This window comes from Bos mutus, chromosome 19 (genome assembly GCF_027580195.1).
Source record: "Bos mutus isolate GX-2022 chromosome 19, NWIPB_WYAK_1.1, whole genome shotgun sequence".
Lineage (NCBI taxonomy): Eukaryota > Metazoa > Chordata > Mammalia > Artiodactyla > Bovidae > Bos > Bos mutus.
The window spans coordinates 18,956,041-18,972,377 of record NC_091635.1 but is presented as its reverse complement, the minus strand read 5'-3'; the positions used below and the strand labels follow the sequence as shown (position 1 = coordinate 18,972,377).

Below are 16,337 nucleotides of genomic sequence, written 5' to 3'. Positions count from 1 at the left end.
CAGTCAGAGCCGAGCAGGGGCGACTGGGCCTGGGGCAGGGAGTGAGCTGGAGGCAGCGCTGGCCTGGCCTCCTCCTGGGCCCAGGACATTCTCTGGATGTCATTTAACATGAGGAGGGACTTGCCTGCCAGAGCGCAGCTGCTCCTCCTGTATTTGCCAACCGGGGTTCACAGAGCGAGGAGGGCGGAGGCCTCTGAACCCTGGGTTTGAAGGGAGGCCCTGCTCTACCCCTCCCTGGCCAGGGGTTGTCCCAACCTCCCCATGCCCATCTGGGCAGGAGCGATGACGACCCCCCCCACCCCGGGCTGAGGGGAGGGCCGCCCGATTTGTGCCTGTTCTGCACAGTTCGGCTGCACAGCTGGTGGGAAGCAAGCGGTTGTGACGGATGAACCCCTCGGAACCCAGTATTTAAGATATGGGCACAACCAGCATCTTACTTCTGGCAGAGTTCTCCCCATTTATTTATCCTTTATTTAAAAACATCACCCAGTTAGCAATAATGGGTAAGACTAGCGTGTCTGAGTACACCTACGTATAATAAATTACAGGCTCAGCATGGCACCAGCTCCACACAATGAGGAGACTGTCCGCAGTGATGGCACTTCCTTGGCCGGAGTGCGGTTTATGGACACGTGACTTTCAAAAGAGGTGGCACAAGGCTGTACGTCAAATAAACGTCTACAGCGTAAAGATGACCGCAAGCCTGGCCCTCAACAGAGCCCGCTTTCTGAGGTGGACTTTGTGTGGCATCTTGTGAAAGGCTTTGTGGGAGCCTGGATGAACTGGGTCCACCAGTACCTGCCTGTCCTCATTCTTCCCGAAGCAATCTAAGCAGGTGCTCGAGCCCGCTTCCCCGAGGAGAAGCCACGGTTCACTCCTGGGCTCCAGCATGTGCCCACAGGGATCTGGGAGTCGCCAGTGCACAGCTCTCAGGGTCTCTGGTTTTGGTGAGGCCATAAGGGCGAGGGTGGCCGTCTGTCCCCTGCAGACACGGCCTGTGTCTGGGACACTGCCCACCTGCCCCTCAAGGAATAAGACGAGCTGGGGGTGGGATAGGAGGGCAGCAGAGCCCACCTGCCAGAGACCAGGGGGTGTCGAGGTGCTGGCATGTGAAGGGGTTAGGACCCTTGCAGAATCCTGGCTCCCACGCTGACCTGGGGACCAGCACTGACCCCTCTCTCCCAGGCTATGACTGCTTGGGCCTGCAGGTGGAATTCAATGAAATGGGAGTCTTGATGGAAAGAGAGACCATCCGAGGGGTATGTTGTCCTGGCAACGGTGATGGAGACCCTCTAACCACACCCGAGACTTGGTGCGTGTTCAATCTGACAGTGAGTTGCCATCCCCTTCTCCCAACCTCCTTTGCATCTGGCATCTGTGAGGCCCCCTAGAGGCTGCTCAAGCCACCCTGTCCCCCCTCCATCCCTCCCACCCGAAGACCCATAGCTGGGGTTCCTCCAGGGCTCATCTTCCTTCCCAATCCTCAGAGTGATGGTGGCAGCTCCTCTCCTGCCTTCTCAGACTCCAGCCCTTCAAGAGACAGCTTTCGCTCTTCTGTAAGAGTGACAGATGCCCTCATCTTGACTTCTTCCCCCCATTTTTGCTCTCATTTTTCAAGGTAGACTCTCCAGTTTTGCTCTTGCATAATCCCCTCCCTGGTTGGGCTTTTACCTTCTGCCTCCACGGCCACTGAGCGCCTGCATCCTCACCTCAATGGCCTTGTTTACCCTTCCCCCAAGGTTCCAGCCATCCTCTCCGAAGCCAAGCCTGCCTGCAGAACGACTGCGCCCACGGTTCCACCTCCTGGTCCCCCCGTCTCCTGCTGCACACCATGGAGCTGGACTCCTAGTGTTCCTGTCGGGCAGAACACACAATCTTCCAGAGGCAAGGGGAGGGGGCTGCCTGGGGTCACTTCTCACACTGCTCTAGAAAGAAGACCCAAAATGGTTGAAAAGCAGGGCAAGCATTATATCTGCTCTTCTTTCAATCAGGTAGTTTATAGCTTATAAGAAAGATATTTTTTTTCCCTATGGCACTCTAAAAAGCTAGTTTTATTTTGGGTGGGAGAAAGATGTGGCTCATAAACATTTTTATTTTTCATGAATTGGACCTTGTGTAAAAAAAAAAAAAAAAGACTGTTCACTCCTTCTCCAAGGGCTCTGGAAGCCCATCAATTCAAAGGTATTAGTGTTATGAAAAGACCTTTCACAAAAGCACGTTTGAATTTAAATGATTGAGATAGGTGATTTTACCCGGAAGTTTAGTTTCTGATCTTTGTCAGAATCACAGAGAATCATGAGGTTCAAGTTTGGTGTTTAAATCTGCGCTCAGGGGCACAAATGAAAACTGGGGAGGCTGACAAGGCACGTAAATAAGAATGAGGATATTTACCCAGGAAGCCATGACCATCCTCAGTACCTAGATCCTTGAGGGACCCACTTCCTGCTGGTCCAAGGAGCTGGGGTCAGCTCATGTTGTGGGCAAAGGTGCTCCAGTGGCTAATTCTGTGAAGTTTATGTTCCTGTGGTTTACTTTTCATAAGCATATATGTTTATCAACAGAGGGATGGATAAAGAAGATGCTTCACACACACACACACACACACACACACACACACAATGGAATATCACCCAGCCATAAAGGAGAATAAAATACCACGTGCAGCAACATAGATGGTCCTAGAGATTATTATAGTAAGTGAGGTAAGTCAGACAGAGAAAGACAAATACCATACGATACCACTTATGCGTGGAACCAAAAAAAAAAATGATACAGACAAACTTATTTACAAAACAGAAGTAGAGTACAGAGGTAGAAAACAAAATTATGGTTACCAGGGGATGGAGCGGGAGGGATAAACTGGAAGACTGGGACTGACATATTCACACTACTGTATGTAAGGTAGATAACTAATAAGACTTACTGAATAGCACAGGGAATTCTACTCAGTGCTCTGTAATGGCCTATGTGGGAAAAGAACCTTAAAAAAGAGTGAATATATGTATATGTATAACTGATTCACTTTGCTGTATACCTGACACTAACACATTATAAACCAACTATACTCCAATTATGTGTCTCTATAGGAGGTTTTCTGAGAGACTCTATTCTTGTATTTAAGGGCTTCCCTGGTGGCGCAGAGGTTAAAGCGTCTGCCTGCAATGTGGGAGACCTGGGTTTGATCCCTGGGTCGGGAAGATCCCCTGGAGAAGGAAATGGCAACCCACTCCAGTATTCTTGCCTGGAGAATCCCATGGACGGAGGAGCTTGTTGGGCTACGGTCCATGGGTCGCAGAGTCAGACACGACTGAGCGACTTCACTTTCATACTCCAATTAAAACTTTTTACAAATAAAATAAAAAGTATGTATTCTCACCCTACATTTGAGAAAAGGCGGGGGGGGGGGCGGTAAAAAACCATGTTATAAAAGTAACGTACATTCATTTCAGAACATTTAGAACTAAATTTAGAAAATCACACAAAATATTCTAAAATAGCTATTCAAAGAAACACGTTGGTTTATATCTTTCTAGCTTTTTTTCCAATGGGAAAATATGTCTACTTTTTGTCTACTTGATATGTCTACTTTTAACTGAGAACACAATGAACTGTGGCTCTGTTATTCTATTTTCAATATATCTTAATAATTTCCCTATGCCATTAAGAATAACTACATCATTATCATTAATGGGGCTTCCCTGATAGCTCAGGTGGTAAAGAATCTGCCTGCAATGTAGGACGACCTGCAATGTAGGGTCAGGAAGATCCACTGGAGAAGGGATAGGCTAACCACGCCAGTATTCTTGGGCTTCCCCTGTGGCTCAGCTGGTAAAGAATCCTCCTGCAATTATCATTAATAGCTACATGGCCTATTTGGTGGGCAGGCCATGATAAATTCAGTCAGTATGTCCACTTAGTATTTTTCCATTGTTTTAATTAGAAATAATGTTGGGATGAATATGTTACAGACAGGTCAGTGTTTACAGCTCTGATTACGATAAATTCTGAGACTAGGTTCCCAGGTCACTAGGGCAGATGACGTGCACATTTTTAGGGGTTTTGACTTGTACCCCAGCCTGTACTCGAGAGTTTATTCTCTTTACCTCCCTACCAGCGGTACATGAGAAAGTCTATTCCCAGGATCTGTATCAATACTGGGCATGAAATTCAAAACAAAACAAAACTGAACAAACTCAAACAAGTTTGCTGAGACAGTCTTATCCCCATTTTACAGATGAGAAACTGAGATTTGGAACCAGGACCTGTACTCAGGTTTCCTTCTGGGCTCATTCATGTACCCTGGGGGTTCCCCTCTAACCAATATGTGGGGGACACTGGTCTAATGCCACCTACTGACCATTTCTGGGGTCTGCTGGAGAATCCCATGGACGGAGGAGCTTGGTGGGCTACAGTTCCTTTAGTTCACACCACTTCATATGTAGCTAACTTCCTGCTGTATCCCCTGAGATGGAAATGACTGGGAGGCACAAATTATTTTCATAAAAAGGGACAGACTTGGGATGTAATACACTGAGCAAGACAGACGTGGTCTTCATCCTGGGGGCGATTATCCTGGGCTGGGAGACAGTAAGATAGGCAGGACGTCGAGTGGGGAGTGAGCTGCCAGGGAGCAGGAACCCAGTTCTGGGGTAGCAGGGGTTTGGGGTGGACACAGGAAGTTCAGGGACTTTTAAGCCAAGCCCGGATGGACAGATGGGGGGTGGGGCAGGCAAAGGGTGGGGAAGCATGTTTCAGGGGTGGGAGGGGTCAGAGAGCATAGGTCGTGGAGGCCATGGGGAGGCCTCTGGGCAGAAGTCCTTTCTGCTTCTTAAATCGAGGAAGAAAAGGGTCTGACCTGCTTCTGAGAAGGAGCCCTCTGCCTGCCAGGGGGGACACCATTCACTTCCCTCTCAGAAGAAGTCCGCGTTAGGTACTTTTTTTGAGGAAAGTGACTTGCCATCACCCCACTATATAATTTTTATCACATGCTTACTTGAGAGAGGGCTTCCCATGGCTCAGATGGTAAAGAATCTGCCTAAAATGCAGGAGACTCGGATTGGATTCCTGGGTCAGGAAGATCCCCTGGAGGAGGGCATGGCAACCCACTCCAGTATTCTTGCCTGGAGAATCCCATGGACAGAAAGCCTGGCAGGCTACAGTCCATGGGGTTGCAGAGTCGGACACAAGTGATTGACTAAACAACAACAAACAACAGCCTGTAATCTACCCTCCAGACACCCCCAAACCCACGTGGAGAGAGGGAGGGTGGCAGGGAGTAGGCCCCCTTCTGCCCAGTGGCCTTGGGCAGACTGACACCAGGGCTGTCTCTCTCAAGGCTTCTTTTGACTTTTTTTTTCCTGGACAATTTTGTTACATTTTGAGACCCGGGTTCGATCCCTGGGTCAGGAAGATCCCCTGGCGAAGGAAATGGTAACCCACTCCAGTATTCTTGCCTGGAGAATCCCATGGAGGGAGGAGCCTGGTAGGCTACAGTCCTTGGGGTCGCAAAGAGTTGGACACAACTGAGCGACTTCACTCACTCACTCACTCACAAGTTAAAGGAAGCCTTGTTTGAAATAAGGCAGAATAAAAGAGTTAAATAAAAGAACGTGAGGGTTTTGGTTAGAATCTTTGTTTACAGTGAAAATACATCAGTGAAAGAAGCAAAGGGCTCTTTTTGAGACTGGAAACAGGAAGAGGAGGAGCAAGAATAAAGAGAAAATAAATCAAGTGGGGTATCTGGGTTATTTTTTTAAAATTCTGATTTACCATGAAATCTTTAAATATCATGGTGATACTAAAAGTTGCTTAAGTTTAGCTGTTTTAATAAAGACATCTGTTTTTGATATAGAGAAAGATTAGAAAAGAATGATCATGTCTCATCTTGGTTACATACAACTATGGTTTTCTGCCTTACTCTCATAAAATATGCTCAGAGCTAAATCTCAAAGACTTGAAGGGCAATTTTGTCAAGCACCGATTTCTTATTATTTTAGGTCAATTATTTATCATACCCTTTCTCCTAATCATACTGCTCAGCCCTTGATCAAAAGACCAACCTCCTCTCCCTGTTCCTATGGGTTCTGGTAAGTACCCTGAACCTGGAGAAGGACACCCTTTGCCCCGTTATTTCTCCTTTTATCAGTTATTCTTCATTTAAAATTTTTGTTTACATTTTTATCACTCTTTATTGCTCCATTCATCATTTAATTTCCTTAGCAGTTCATCTCCACTTCAAGTGCTACTCTGAGGCCTGATTTCTAGACCTAAGATGGGAAGGAAGGTTAATAAGGAAGCTTCCTTGGGTTTCCCCAGGCTGGGGGTGACCCCAGAGAAAGAGGGCCTCCAGAATGTCAATTATTAATTATAAATTATAAAGGTGAGATGGTGTGAAACATGTTTCTAAAGATAACAATTATAACGGAAGAATATTTCTATTTTAAATTAAAACTTTAAATCAAGAATTTGATTATAGCAAATCACAAAAATATAAATCAGAGCCAGAAAAAACTAGGTTGATCACATGCAAAACATTTTTAAAAAATGTGCTCTTACAAATCTATACCACAGTAGCTGTGATGGCTTTCATTGAGAAACGAGGAATTAATATGTCTGTGAGTGGATACTGCTGAAACGAATTTATGAAGGAGAGATCATAAAAGCAGGTGAATGGGCATGATGATGTTGCGAACATTTCTAATTGTCAATAAAACAGGAAAAAAAAAAAAGTACAAATAAGGAAAACAGCATTACTTGATGGATGGGGAACAGAGGTGGGAAAAGGTCCAGCAATTTTCTTGAACTAAAAAAAAAAAAAATTCTTTCATATCCGTTTACTCATTCATGCAAATAGATTCACGGCTCATGCTGAGGGTGGAATGATTGTTCATTTCTAAACTCACATTCAAAACTGAACTACATTTTAAATGGAGAGACCTTTCTACTGAGCACCAGTGTGAGGTCTTTCTACTCCCGAGTTTCCTGCCCAAGGCTACCACGGAAAAGAAACTAATAGATCCGAGTGGCGGGGAATTTGCTAACACGTTTCTATGAATTATTTATTCTTCCCATAAAATCTAGTACTTCTTTGTTTACTAAACACCAACCTTTACTACCTCTATCAAAGTGTAATTTTCTATAGAAATTAGGAACAAATGAGAATATACAAGCTTTGATATCTACTTATTCCATTTAAACACAATTTAAATTGCCTGACTTTTAAATGAGTTACTGGAGAAACGTGGCCTCTCTGTTTAAGTAATGTGTCAGAGAGGTCTATAAAATGTTATATGAAATCAAGAAGGCATTATATTCTAAGCAGCTCTGCAGGTAATTGGTTTACACAAAAACTAATCTCATACTGCTTGGTCATTTTTCCAGAATAAATGATTTTTAAATTATAAAATTCCCTTTCTTCAAAAACAACAACAAAAAACTCAAAAGCGTAATCAAACCAAGCCAATTTAACTTTAATTTCCTGAATAAATCCCACATTTGAGCTTTGACCTGAGTTTTTTTGGGGAAGTCTCCACAAATAACTGTTTTGAAAAGAGGTGCTCTTACAAATCTACCACATTAGCTGTGATGGGTTTTATTGAGAACCAAGGAATTAATATCTCTGTAAGTGGATATTGCTGAAATGAATTTATGAAGGAAAGATCATAAAAGCAGGTGAACGGGTAAGACAGGGATCCCGGATCTTCCAGGGACCTGGGGGTGATAGAGGAATTCAGTAGGTGGTCCCTGCCCTCACGGGTGTGAGAAAACACTGAGACCACTACACTGGAAACTTGGTTTTCATGGACAGAAATAGGAATCTTCTCCTTAAGAATTCCAGAACCTTGGTGCAAACTGCACATTCTTTTTTAATTGGAGTATAAACTTGCTTTACAATGCTGTGTTAGTTTCTGCTGTACAACAATGTGAATCAGCTGGATGTATACACATATCCCCTCCCTCTTGAGCCTCCTTCCCATCCCACCCCTCTAGGTCATCACAGAGCACCAAGCTCAGCTCCCTGTGCTATACGGTAGCTTCCGGCTAGCTAGCTATTTTACACATGGTAGTGTGTCAATACTATTATCTCAATTCGTACCCTCCTCTGCTTCCCCCACTGTATCCACAGCCCCTTCTCTATGCCTGTGTCTCTATTCCTGCCTTGCAAATAGGTTTATCAGTACCATTTCCCTAGATTCTGTATAAATGTATCGGTTAACATATGATATTTGTTTTTCTCTTTCTGACTTACTTTATTCTGTATGACAGACTCTAGGTCCACCCATGTCTCTACAAACGACCCAATTTCACTTCTTTTTACGGCTGAGTAGGATTCCATCGTATATACGTACCACACCTTTATCCATTCATCTGTTGATGGACATTGTACCATTCATCTTTATATGCCCCGTACCTAAGGCTGGGGCCCAAAATGTTGACTGAAATAAACCTTTACAAATCAGGCAAGACAGAGAATGGGATCTTAAGATGACTGCTCCCACAACATCAATCAACGGGAGTAGCCTTTGATGATGACAAATCTTTTCATATCGTCTAATGTGAAAGGAAATGGCAACCCACTCCAGTATTCTTGCCTGGAGAATCCCATGGACAGAGGAGCCTGGCAGCTACAGTGCATGGGGTTGCAAGAGTCAGACACGACTGAAGCGACTCAGCACAGCACATTTGAAAAGAGAGGAAGTGAAGTGACAGGAGGTTAGACCAAACGATTCCAGGTATTAATAAAGGTGTTTGCTTCTATGACTTATTTCTCACGTGACTGAAAGGATTGGCTGTGTAACTGTGATGTGATAGTTAACTCTTTATATTCACGGTTCTTAGAATATTGTAGGTATTTTCTGGTTGTAAACAGGGGCCTGGGGCCCAAAGGATCTCCCATGCCCAGGATTGCTGTCAACAAATACTGACAACTCACGATGCTTCCAAAAAGTCATGAATGCATTCTTCCTTCTTATGACAATGAGAGAAAGAGAGAGAGATTAATGTTGAGGAGATACCCGTGTCCCTCTCATTCATCCACTGTGATGATTCTGCGTGACGATATGAAAACAGACTTTCCTCTGCCTGTTTTTCCTACTATGGTTCAGCAAGATGGAATGATTTTAAGGACAAAGTTCTAGACATTAGCACCACTGTTCTTAAAGTTGAGACCAAATCTGTTCTTTCTGCCACTTTTAATGACTGGTGAACACTAAAGAAAAAGAAATTTCTACACTTATAAAATGTTTATGCTCTTATTACATTTGCAGTATATACACACCGAGAGACTAATCATAACCACCCGGACCCTGCAGAGCTTCACCCGGGCCGGTATGTGTCTACTAGACCAGCGTGACAGGGGGATGAATAACATTCCCAGGTCCCCTGCAGCCCGCTAAATGTTTACATTTGCTTAAGTGCTTACTGGTAAAACCTTCAGTAAATGTGAAAAATGTCTCCTGTAAATCCCTATAATACTTTGGCTAAACCTCGTTCTTGAAGTTAATAATGCCAACTAAACAATCCATTCATTTCACTTCGAAAACTCAATCTTCATCACTCATTTCACAACCAGGTATGGGCTGCCCCCAATTCCGAGTGTTTTAATTTATCCCCTCGAAGACTAACCTTCCTCTCTGCTCTTATCGCTCCATCTCTCCGCTCACAGCCCACACCTAAACCTACAAGTTCTGGATCACTCTCGTTGGATCCATTAAGTTGGGAAAAGTAACGCTGACATGTATTCTTTCCCTGTCAATGTGAGGGAGCTGGAAAATGGATAATTCAAAGGAGACAGAATGAAAATAACCAAGAAGGCCCAGCCCATGTCTGATTTCTTCAGGGAGCTTTCACTGCCCAGCTGGTCTTTATCGGAGTCTTCCCTTTCTGACCTCCCAGAGAACTTCTTGTTTGTACCAATTCATTCCATTTCCCTTGATCCATGTCTATGGGCTGCCCCATCTCATCTGCTAAGCACTTTATGCACGTGGCATAATTTTTCCACCCAGATTCAAGGCCTTTTGAGCATGATTTAACAATAAAACTGACAGTGCTGGTTCCACTCTAGGTAATCAATACCTTCTTAATGAATTGAATTAAACAAGGGAATTATTGAATTCTAAAACACAGAGATGGCCTTGACATCCTTAAGATCAATTTTAGTTAGAAGAGACCAGGAAAAAAGGTTTTTACTTAGAAAAAAAAAATACACAAGCTATATATATCTCTCTTAGAAATATGAGTCTGCAGGACTTCAAGTTAGAGAAAGATGTATATCTCTGTTCTGTCTGAAAACTAACAGGAGAGTGAAGAGAAGACAGAAAACCCCAACTAGAATCAGGAAATGCTCCCACAGAAGAGTGGCCAGGTCCAGGAGGACAATGAGAGGATGCTCAGGTCCATGACCTGACATCACTGCTCAGAACGTCTCCCTGAGGCTCCGACTTGAATCAGAGAAGGACTGGGGAATGCAGAGGGTGCTCTGGGTGGGGGAGTGGACCCCAGTTAGAAGGCGATCAAGTAGAATCAGGGCCAAGGGTGGCGCAGGCTGCTGGATAAAGCAGCCGTGTAGGAGTGGCCTGGGTGCTGCCCCCTGCCGCGAGCCCCACACCCATGCTTAACTGTCCTCCACTCCTTGCCCTCGGCCCTGGGCACTGGACCCGGGCTCGGCCAGCAAACATTCTCTCACCGGGCCTTGGGCCTGACACAGAGGACTCGGCCAGCAGGCCTGGGGGTCAAGGCTGAGGTTCCTAGTTTGATGATGAGTCAATTTAAGTGGAAGCAGGGTTTGAAGGGGCTTCCCAGGTGGCGCTGCTGCTGCTGCTGCTAAGTCACTTCAGTCGTGTCCAACTCTGTGCGACCCCATAGACGGCAGCCCACCAGGCTCCCCCGTCCCTGGGATTCTCCAGGCAAGAACATTGGAGTGGGTTGCCATTTCCTTCTCCAATGCAGGAAAGTGAAAAGTGAAAGTGAAGTCACTCAGTCGTGTCCGACTCTAGTGACCCCTTGGACTGCAGCCTACCAGGCTCCTCTGTCCATGGGATTTTCTAGGCAAAAGTACTGGAGTGGGGTGCTAGTGGTAAGGAACCTGCCTGCCAATGCAGGAGACATAAAAGACGAGGGTTTGATCCCTGGTTCAGAAAGATCCCCTGGAGGAGGGCATGGCAACCCACTCCAGTATTCTTGCCGGGAGAATCCCATGGACAGAGGAGCCTCGTGGGCTATGTCTATAGGGTTGCACAGAGTCAGACACAACTGAAGTGACTTAGCACGCATGCTCGGGGCTTGAAGACCCAACATGCAGAGGAATGAGGTGGAAGCAAACAGGAGCCTGGACACAGGGGTGGAAGGGATGAGGGGTCCACGCCTTCTAGAAGACTGGTGGTAAAAAGAGGAGAAGAAAGAAAAACCAGATGGAGCAGCTGACTGAACAGGCTCCTCTCCGTGACAGAAGGACTGCTCATCCAGATTTGAAGTCAGAGGGGAAGGACCCAGTGGAGTGGTAGGGCTGGCAGAAGCGCTTGGAGGCCCAGGGAGGCTGAGCCGAGGACCCGCACTCTGCAAGCTGCTCTCCTGGCCCTGAGCTTGGGGATCAGAAGGCAGAAACAGGGTCCCCAGCTGCCAAAAACAGGTGTCAGATTCTGGCGGCGATAACCTGCGGTGGACGACACCTGGTCCCATCCTCCCGGAAGAAACAAGGGCTATCTGAGGAGGAGTTTCTGAGGACATTCACTCTGGAGCACTCCTCATCCTCTGACCCCTCCCCTCTGCCACTTAAAAACCACAGAGTCCTCTTTATCCAGTTAGGATCAGTGCTGCAAGCAAAACTCAGAGCTTCATCACAAGGAAGGTGTTCAGGGACACTGGACGCGTGCGTGACAGGTAGGTGACAAGAAGGAAGGACGATACTCGTGAGGGTGTAAAACAACAGAAGAACAGGCAGCTCGGGGCGTCAAACTCCGTCTTGATTTTGCCCACTCCCCCAACATTGACCCCCTTCCCCTGGCGTCATCCAGGCTCCAGAGCCCTGGTCCCCTGGGCATAGCCTTGGCCATGCTGACGCTCAGCCTCAGGGGCGCAGATGCAGGGGTGTAGCCCCCAGTTAATAGAGGTCAAGTCTGCGGGGAGGAGCTGATCCTGGGGGTATGAGTGCCGTCCTGACCCCGGAGCTCCTCTCTCCAGATGTCCTCAGATGTAGACGCCAAGCTCTCTACCAAATGCACCGAGATTCCGGTCCAGCCTCGGGCCTCAGGAATGCTTCCTCAGTGATGTGGAGGACACGGTACTCAAGTTCATCAGGTGGCCCCCGAGCCATTAAAGACTCAGATAGATAATTCTGCCACAGAGGCCCGGAGCCAGAGGAAAAAGCAGAGGGCCTCGGGGTCAAGTGTTTCCATAGGAAACTGAACTAGTCACCTGCGATTACTGCTCTCCGGACGAGACCACCAGAGAAACTCACAACCGGCCCTGCGAGAGTGAAGAGGGATTCACACGTGTCATCTTAATATAAAAACACTTCTTCTTTCTGCTAAACACGTAAGAAGCAGTCTTTTCCCAAATAGTTAACGCTTTTTTTTTTTTAACCTTAAAATTTTACACACGCAGAATTGGCATTTTATGTAGGTAACCGACAGATAGTTAAAAGTGCTGTCCTCTGTATTCTCCTTGGGAAAAATGAAGCAAAGAATAATGCAATGTCATGGATGTTTATGGCCATGAAATGGCATTTTAGCTGTAAAGATTTTTTTCTCTTTGATTCTCAAAAATGTTAGAGAAAGTTTTTGTGGCCTAAGATGTAAAGGGTGTGTAACTACTTCAAAACTAGCCAGTTATCTCAATATGCCTTGTTTATCAAGTATGTATTCAGGTCAGTTTTTCCAATATCTGAAGCGTCAGAGACAAACAGTAGCTCAGTAAAAAGCAAGGCGTGAGCACAAAGTCTGGCAAACGAAGCCCCCGGGAGGACTTTCTCAAGACGCTGCGAGGCGCAGTCCGTTCAGCCCACGTAGATCAGCCCTAAGGCAAAAGTAGATTCTACTCAGAGTCATCCTTCATGATCCCCTGAAGTCACCATAAAGGACACACGGGCTTACGTGTGTACAGTTCTGGGAAACAATGACTAGGCCCACTGAAGTCTGACGACGGCTGAATTAAATTAAGAGGGAACAAAAGAAAAAAGTCTGTGTTTACAGGGCTGGGCCCTCAGAGTATCTGCCTCCGAGACAACTCTGCAGAGGTGAGAGCTGGAGAGCTGAGAGGGTTCTACAGCCGGGCGGTGCATGCCCTTCTGTCTTCACGCTGATGACACAGGCGTGGACTTTGGCTGTGCTCCTGAGGGCGGGGGTGGGGGGTGGGGGTGGGGCACGGCGGTATTCTTCTCACTTTACTACACTAGGCAAAATACAGGGAAAAGGGGACTTCTCCGGTGGTCCAGTGGTGAAGAACCTGCCTTGCAATGCAGGGGACCAGGGTTCCATCCCTGGTCGGGGACCTAAGGTCCCACACGCTATGCAGCCACTAAGCCCGCATGCCACTGTGAGAGAGTCAGACCACCGCAAGGAAAGATCCTGCAGGACACAATCAAGACCTGATGCAGCCAAATAAAATACATAAATACTTTTAAAAAATACAGGGAAATGATTTGGGACGGATGCGCAATGGAACGTTTTGTAACATGGAAGAGACAGACATTCATGATTTTACCTGATCTGTCCACGAACCAGAGGTCTGTTCTTTGTCCTGTTCATGTTTGAATCAAACGGAACCTCAAAAAACTGCAAAAAGATTGAAAAAACAATTAAATACAGCATGAAATAGTTATTTTCTTTCTGCTTTAGCTCTACAGTTTTTTCCACAGTAAATTTCATTTTAATTTTGATACTGTGAATACTCTCGGTACTCTTGAGAGAAAAGTTCTCTGTCCAGAACACGCAATACTTTGAAAACCACGGGTTAAGTACATGGATGTGTTAGAATCCCAGGGACGGGGGAGCCTCGTAGGCTGCTGTCTATGGGGTCACAGAGTCAGACATGACTGAAGTGACTTAGCAGCAGCAGCAGCAGTGTTCTTCAAAGCCACTGTTTCAGGTTTACAGCATTAGTGCCGTACACGATTTCAGAATCTTTCACGCATCCTGAAGACTGTGAATCAACCAAGAGTCAGCTGACCTCGGAAAATGGGCTGCTGGAGTCAAAGGCCAGGTCTGAAGGAAATATTAATAAGAAGTCAAATGGGGCTGTACACAAGCATTTAATTGTCTCCCATTCTCCTACCACTGAATAAATGTTAACAGCATTTACTCTCATGTTTCAGTATCGAAGTTACAAAGGATAGAGGGAGACCATGACTCAGCTGTACATCCATTCATGTGCTGAATACTGGGGTTGTTTCTCAGTTTTGCCTATTAATACTGGAGTGGGTTGCCATTCCTTTCCCCAGGGGATCTTCCCGACCCAGGGATCGAACCTGCGTCTCCGTGGATTCTTTACCACTGAGCCACCAGGGAAACCCCCCATTTCCAACCACTGAATATATGTTAATAGTCTTTACTCTTGTGCTACAGGATTATAGCAACAGAGAAGCAAGGGACTCTGCGACTCAGCTGGAAGAGAAATGAACATGCCCTAGAGATGAATAAAGGGGCTTTGCCTCCTCTTTCAAGGAGTCTATCAGTGACTTGTTGGTTGTAAGGGGGAGAATTTAATCCTGTTTATTAATACAATTATTTTGCCATCACCTTATCTGGAAGTATGACTGAAGGGTATGTCGAGCACCAGGCTGACCAGGGCGAGCCCTGAGGGGTCAGTGCCGTGTCCATTCAGCTCACTGGGAATGAGGCTGCCCAGATGCCCCCTCCTTCCAGCTCTAGTCTGGAGCACCTGCAGAAGCACCTGGAAGGTGGGAATGCAGGAGCAGCCATGTTTACACCTGCAAAACTGGCGTGAGGTCAGGCATGACTGTGGCTACACACAGCAGCTGGGACCTGTCGGCTTGCACTGCTGGCCCTGAGGGACACTGCGCCTGCAGCTGCCCCGGCTCCTGCTGGACCTCCCTGGGCTGCAGCCCACGCCCGAGCTCGTCCATGTCTTGTGACCTTGGGCCACGTCTGTGTGCTGCTCTATGGCCAAGCGCACCACTCTCCTGCAGGTCACCTGCACCATCAAAGCAGTGGGAAACGGACACCATGGTCCAGTTTGCTCTCCTACATCTGGGATCCTCCTGCGGATTCTGGGTCACTCGGGTCTGCTCTCTTCTGCCTTCCCCAGGCCCAGCACCAGATACAAGGCCTGCATCACACCCAGGGTTGCACCAGCCCACAGCATCCAGGCCTAACCCCTATGGTAGACCCTCGTATCGTTCACAGTACCGCATCCTGATCAAACCTTAACTGATACAGACCTCTTCTCTACTACTTTCAACAGGGCCACTGTTAACAAAAGTAGTTAATGGTGGCTCACTGGCAAAGAATCTACCTGCCATGCAGGAGTTGTGGGTTTGATCCCTGGGTTGGGAAGATGTCCTTGGAGAAGGGAATGGCTACCCATTCCAGTATTCTTGCTGGGGGAATCCCACGGACAGAGGAGCCTGGCGGGCTACAGCCCATGGGGTTGCAAAGAGTCGGACACAACTGAGCGACTAAACGACAACACAACACAACTGTTCAATATGTTCACCTTATCTATGATCTCAATGACAGGCTTCCTAAGACTGGCGAATTTATCATCCTTAATGTCAAAGAGAGCTATACAAATAGGCGCTCAATAAATGACAAAGTAAATAAACCATCCCTGAAGATAAATCTATTTGTAGAGTGAGTTACACTTTGAAATGATTTATAAGTGTTAAAAAATTCTTTGCCTGTGAGAGTCTATATTCCCTACTGAAGGAGTTCAAGTTACACACATCCCGTCTGCTCACCTTCCCTCCCTCCCTCAGTATTCAAACACATTCTGTATTTCTAATAATCTTTCCTTCATGACCTATTAATTTGACTTCACAGGACTAATGAGGATTCCAATTACAAATCATGTTATTTAAATGTGGGTAAGGTGTTATCCAATATAACACAGAAACTCTTGTGTAAATAACTTTCTTGGCAGTTCTCGAGTATCTGTGCGCACGCACCCACACACACACTCAGTTCAGGAATTCTACTGAAAATTTTCATCTGGATGAAAAAGAGATGTTATTGTTTCTATGTTCCTGGCAAGTCCGTCATCCAGAGATGGGAACTGAGGTCTAGGACGCAGCGACTAAACCCCAGGGTGCCAGGACTTGGCATCAGCTTCTGTCTCTCATGGATGCTGAAATGTATCAGGACAAGCAACATCTGGGTACAAAT

General features: G+C 46.4%; 1 protein-coding gene across 1 annotated transcript in view; it reads right to left on the bottom strand.

Moving 5' to 3' along the window:
* Positions 1 to 16,337, bottom strand: part of COX10 (cytochrome c oxidase assembly factor heme A:farnesyltransferase COX10) — a 109,016-nt gene that overhangs the window by 14,066 nt on the left and 78,613 nt on the right. Inside the window, exon 5 of the mRNA XM_005887241.3 lies at positions 13,699 to 13,769. Coding sequence (XP_005887303.1) covers positions 13,699 to 13,769 — 71 coding nt within the window. The remainder of the gene's footprint in view (positions 1 to 13,698; positions 13,770 to 16,337) is intronic.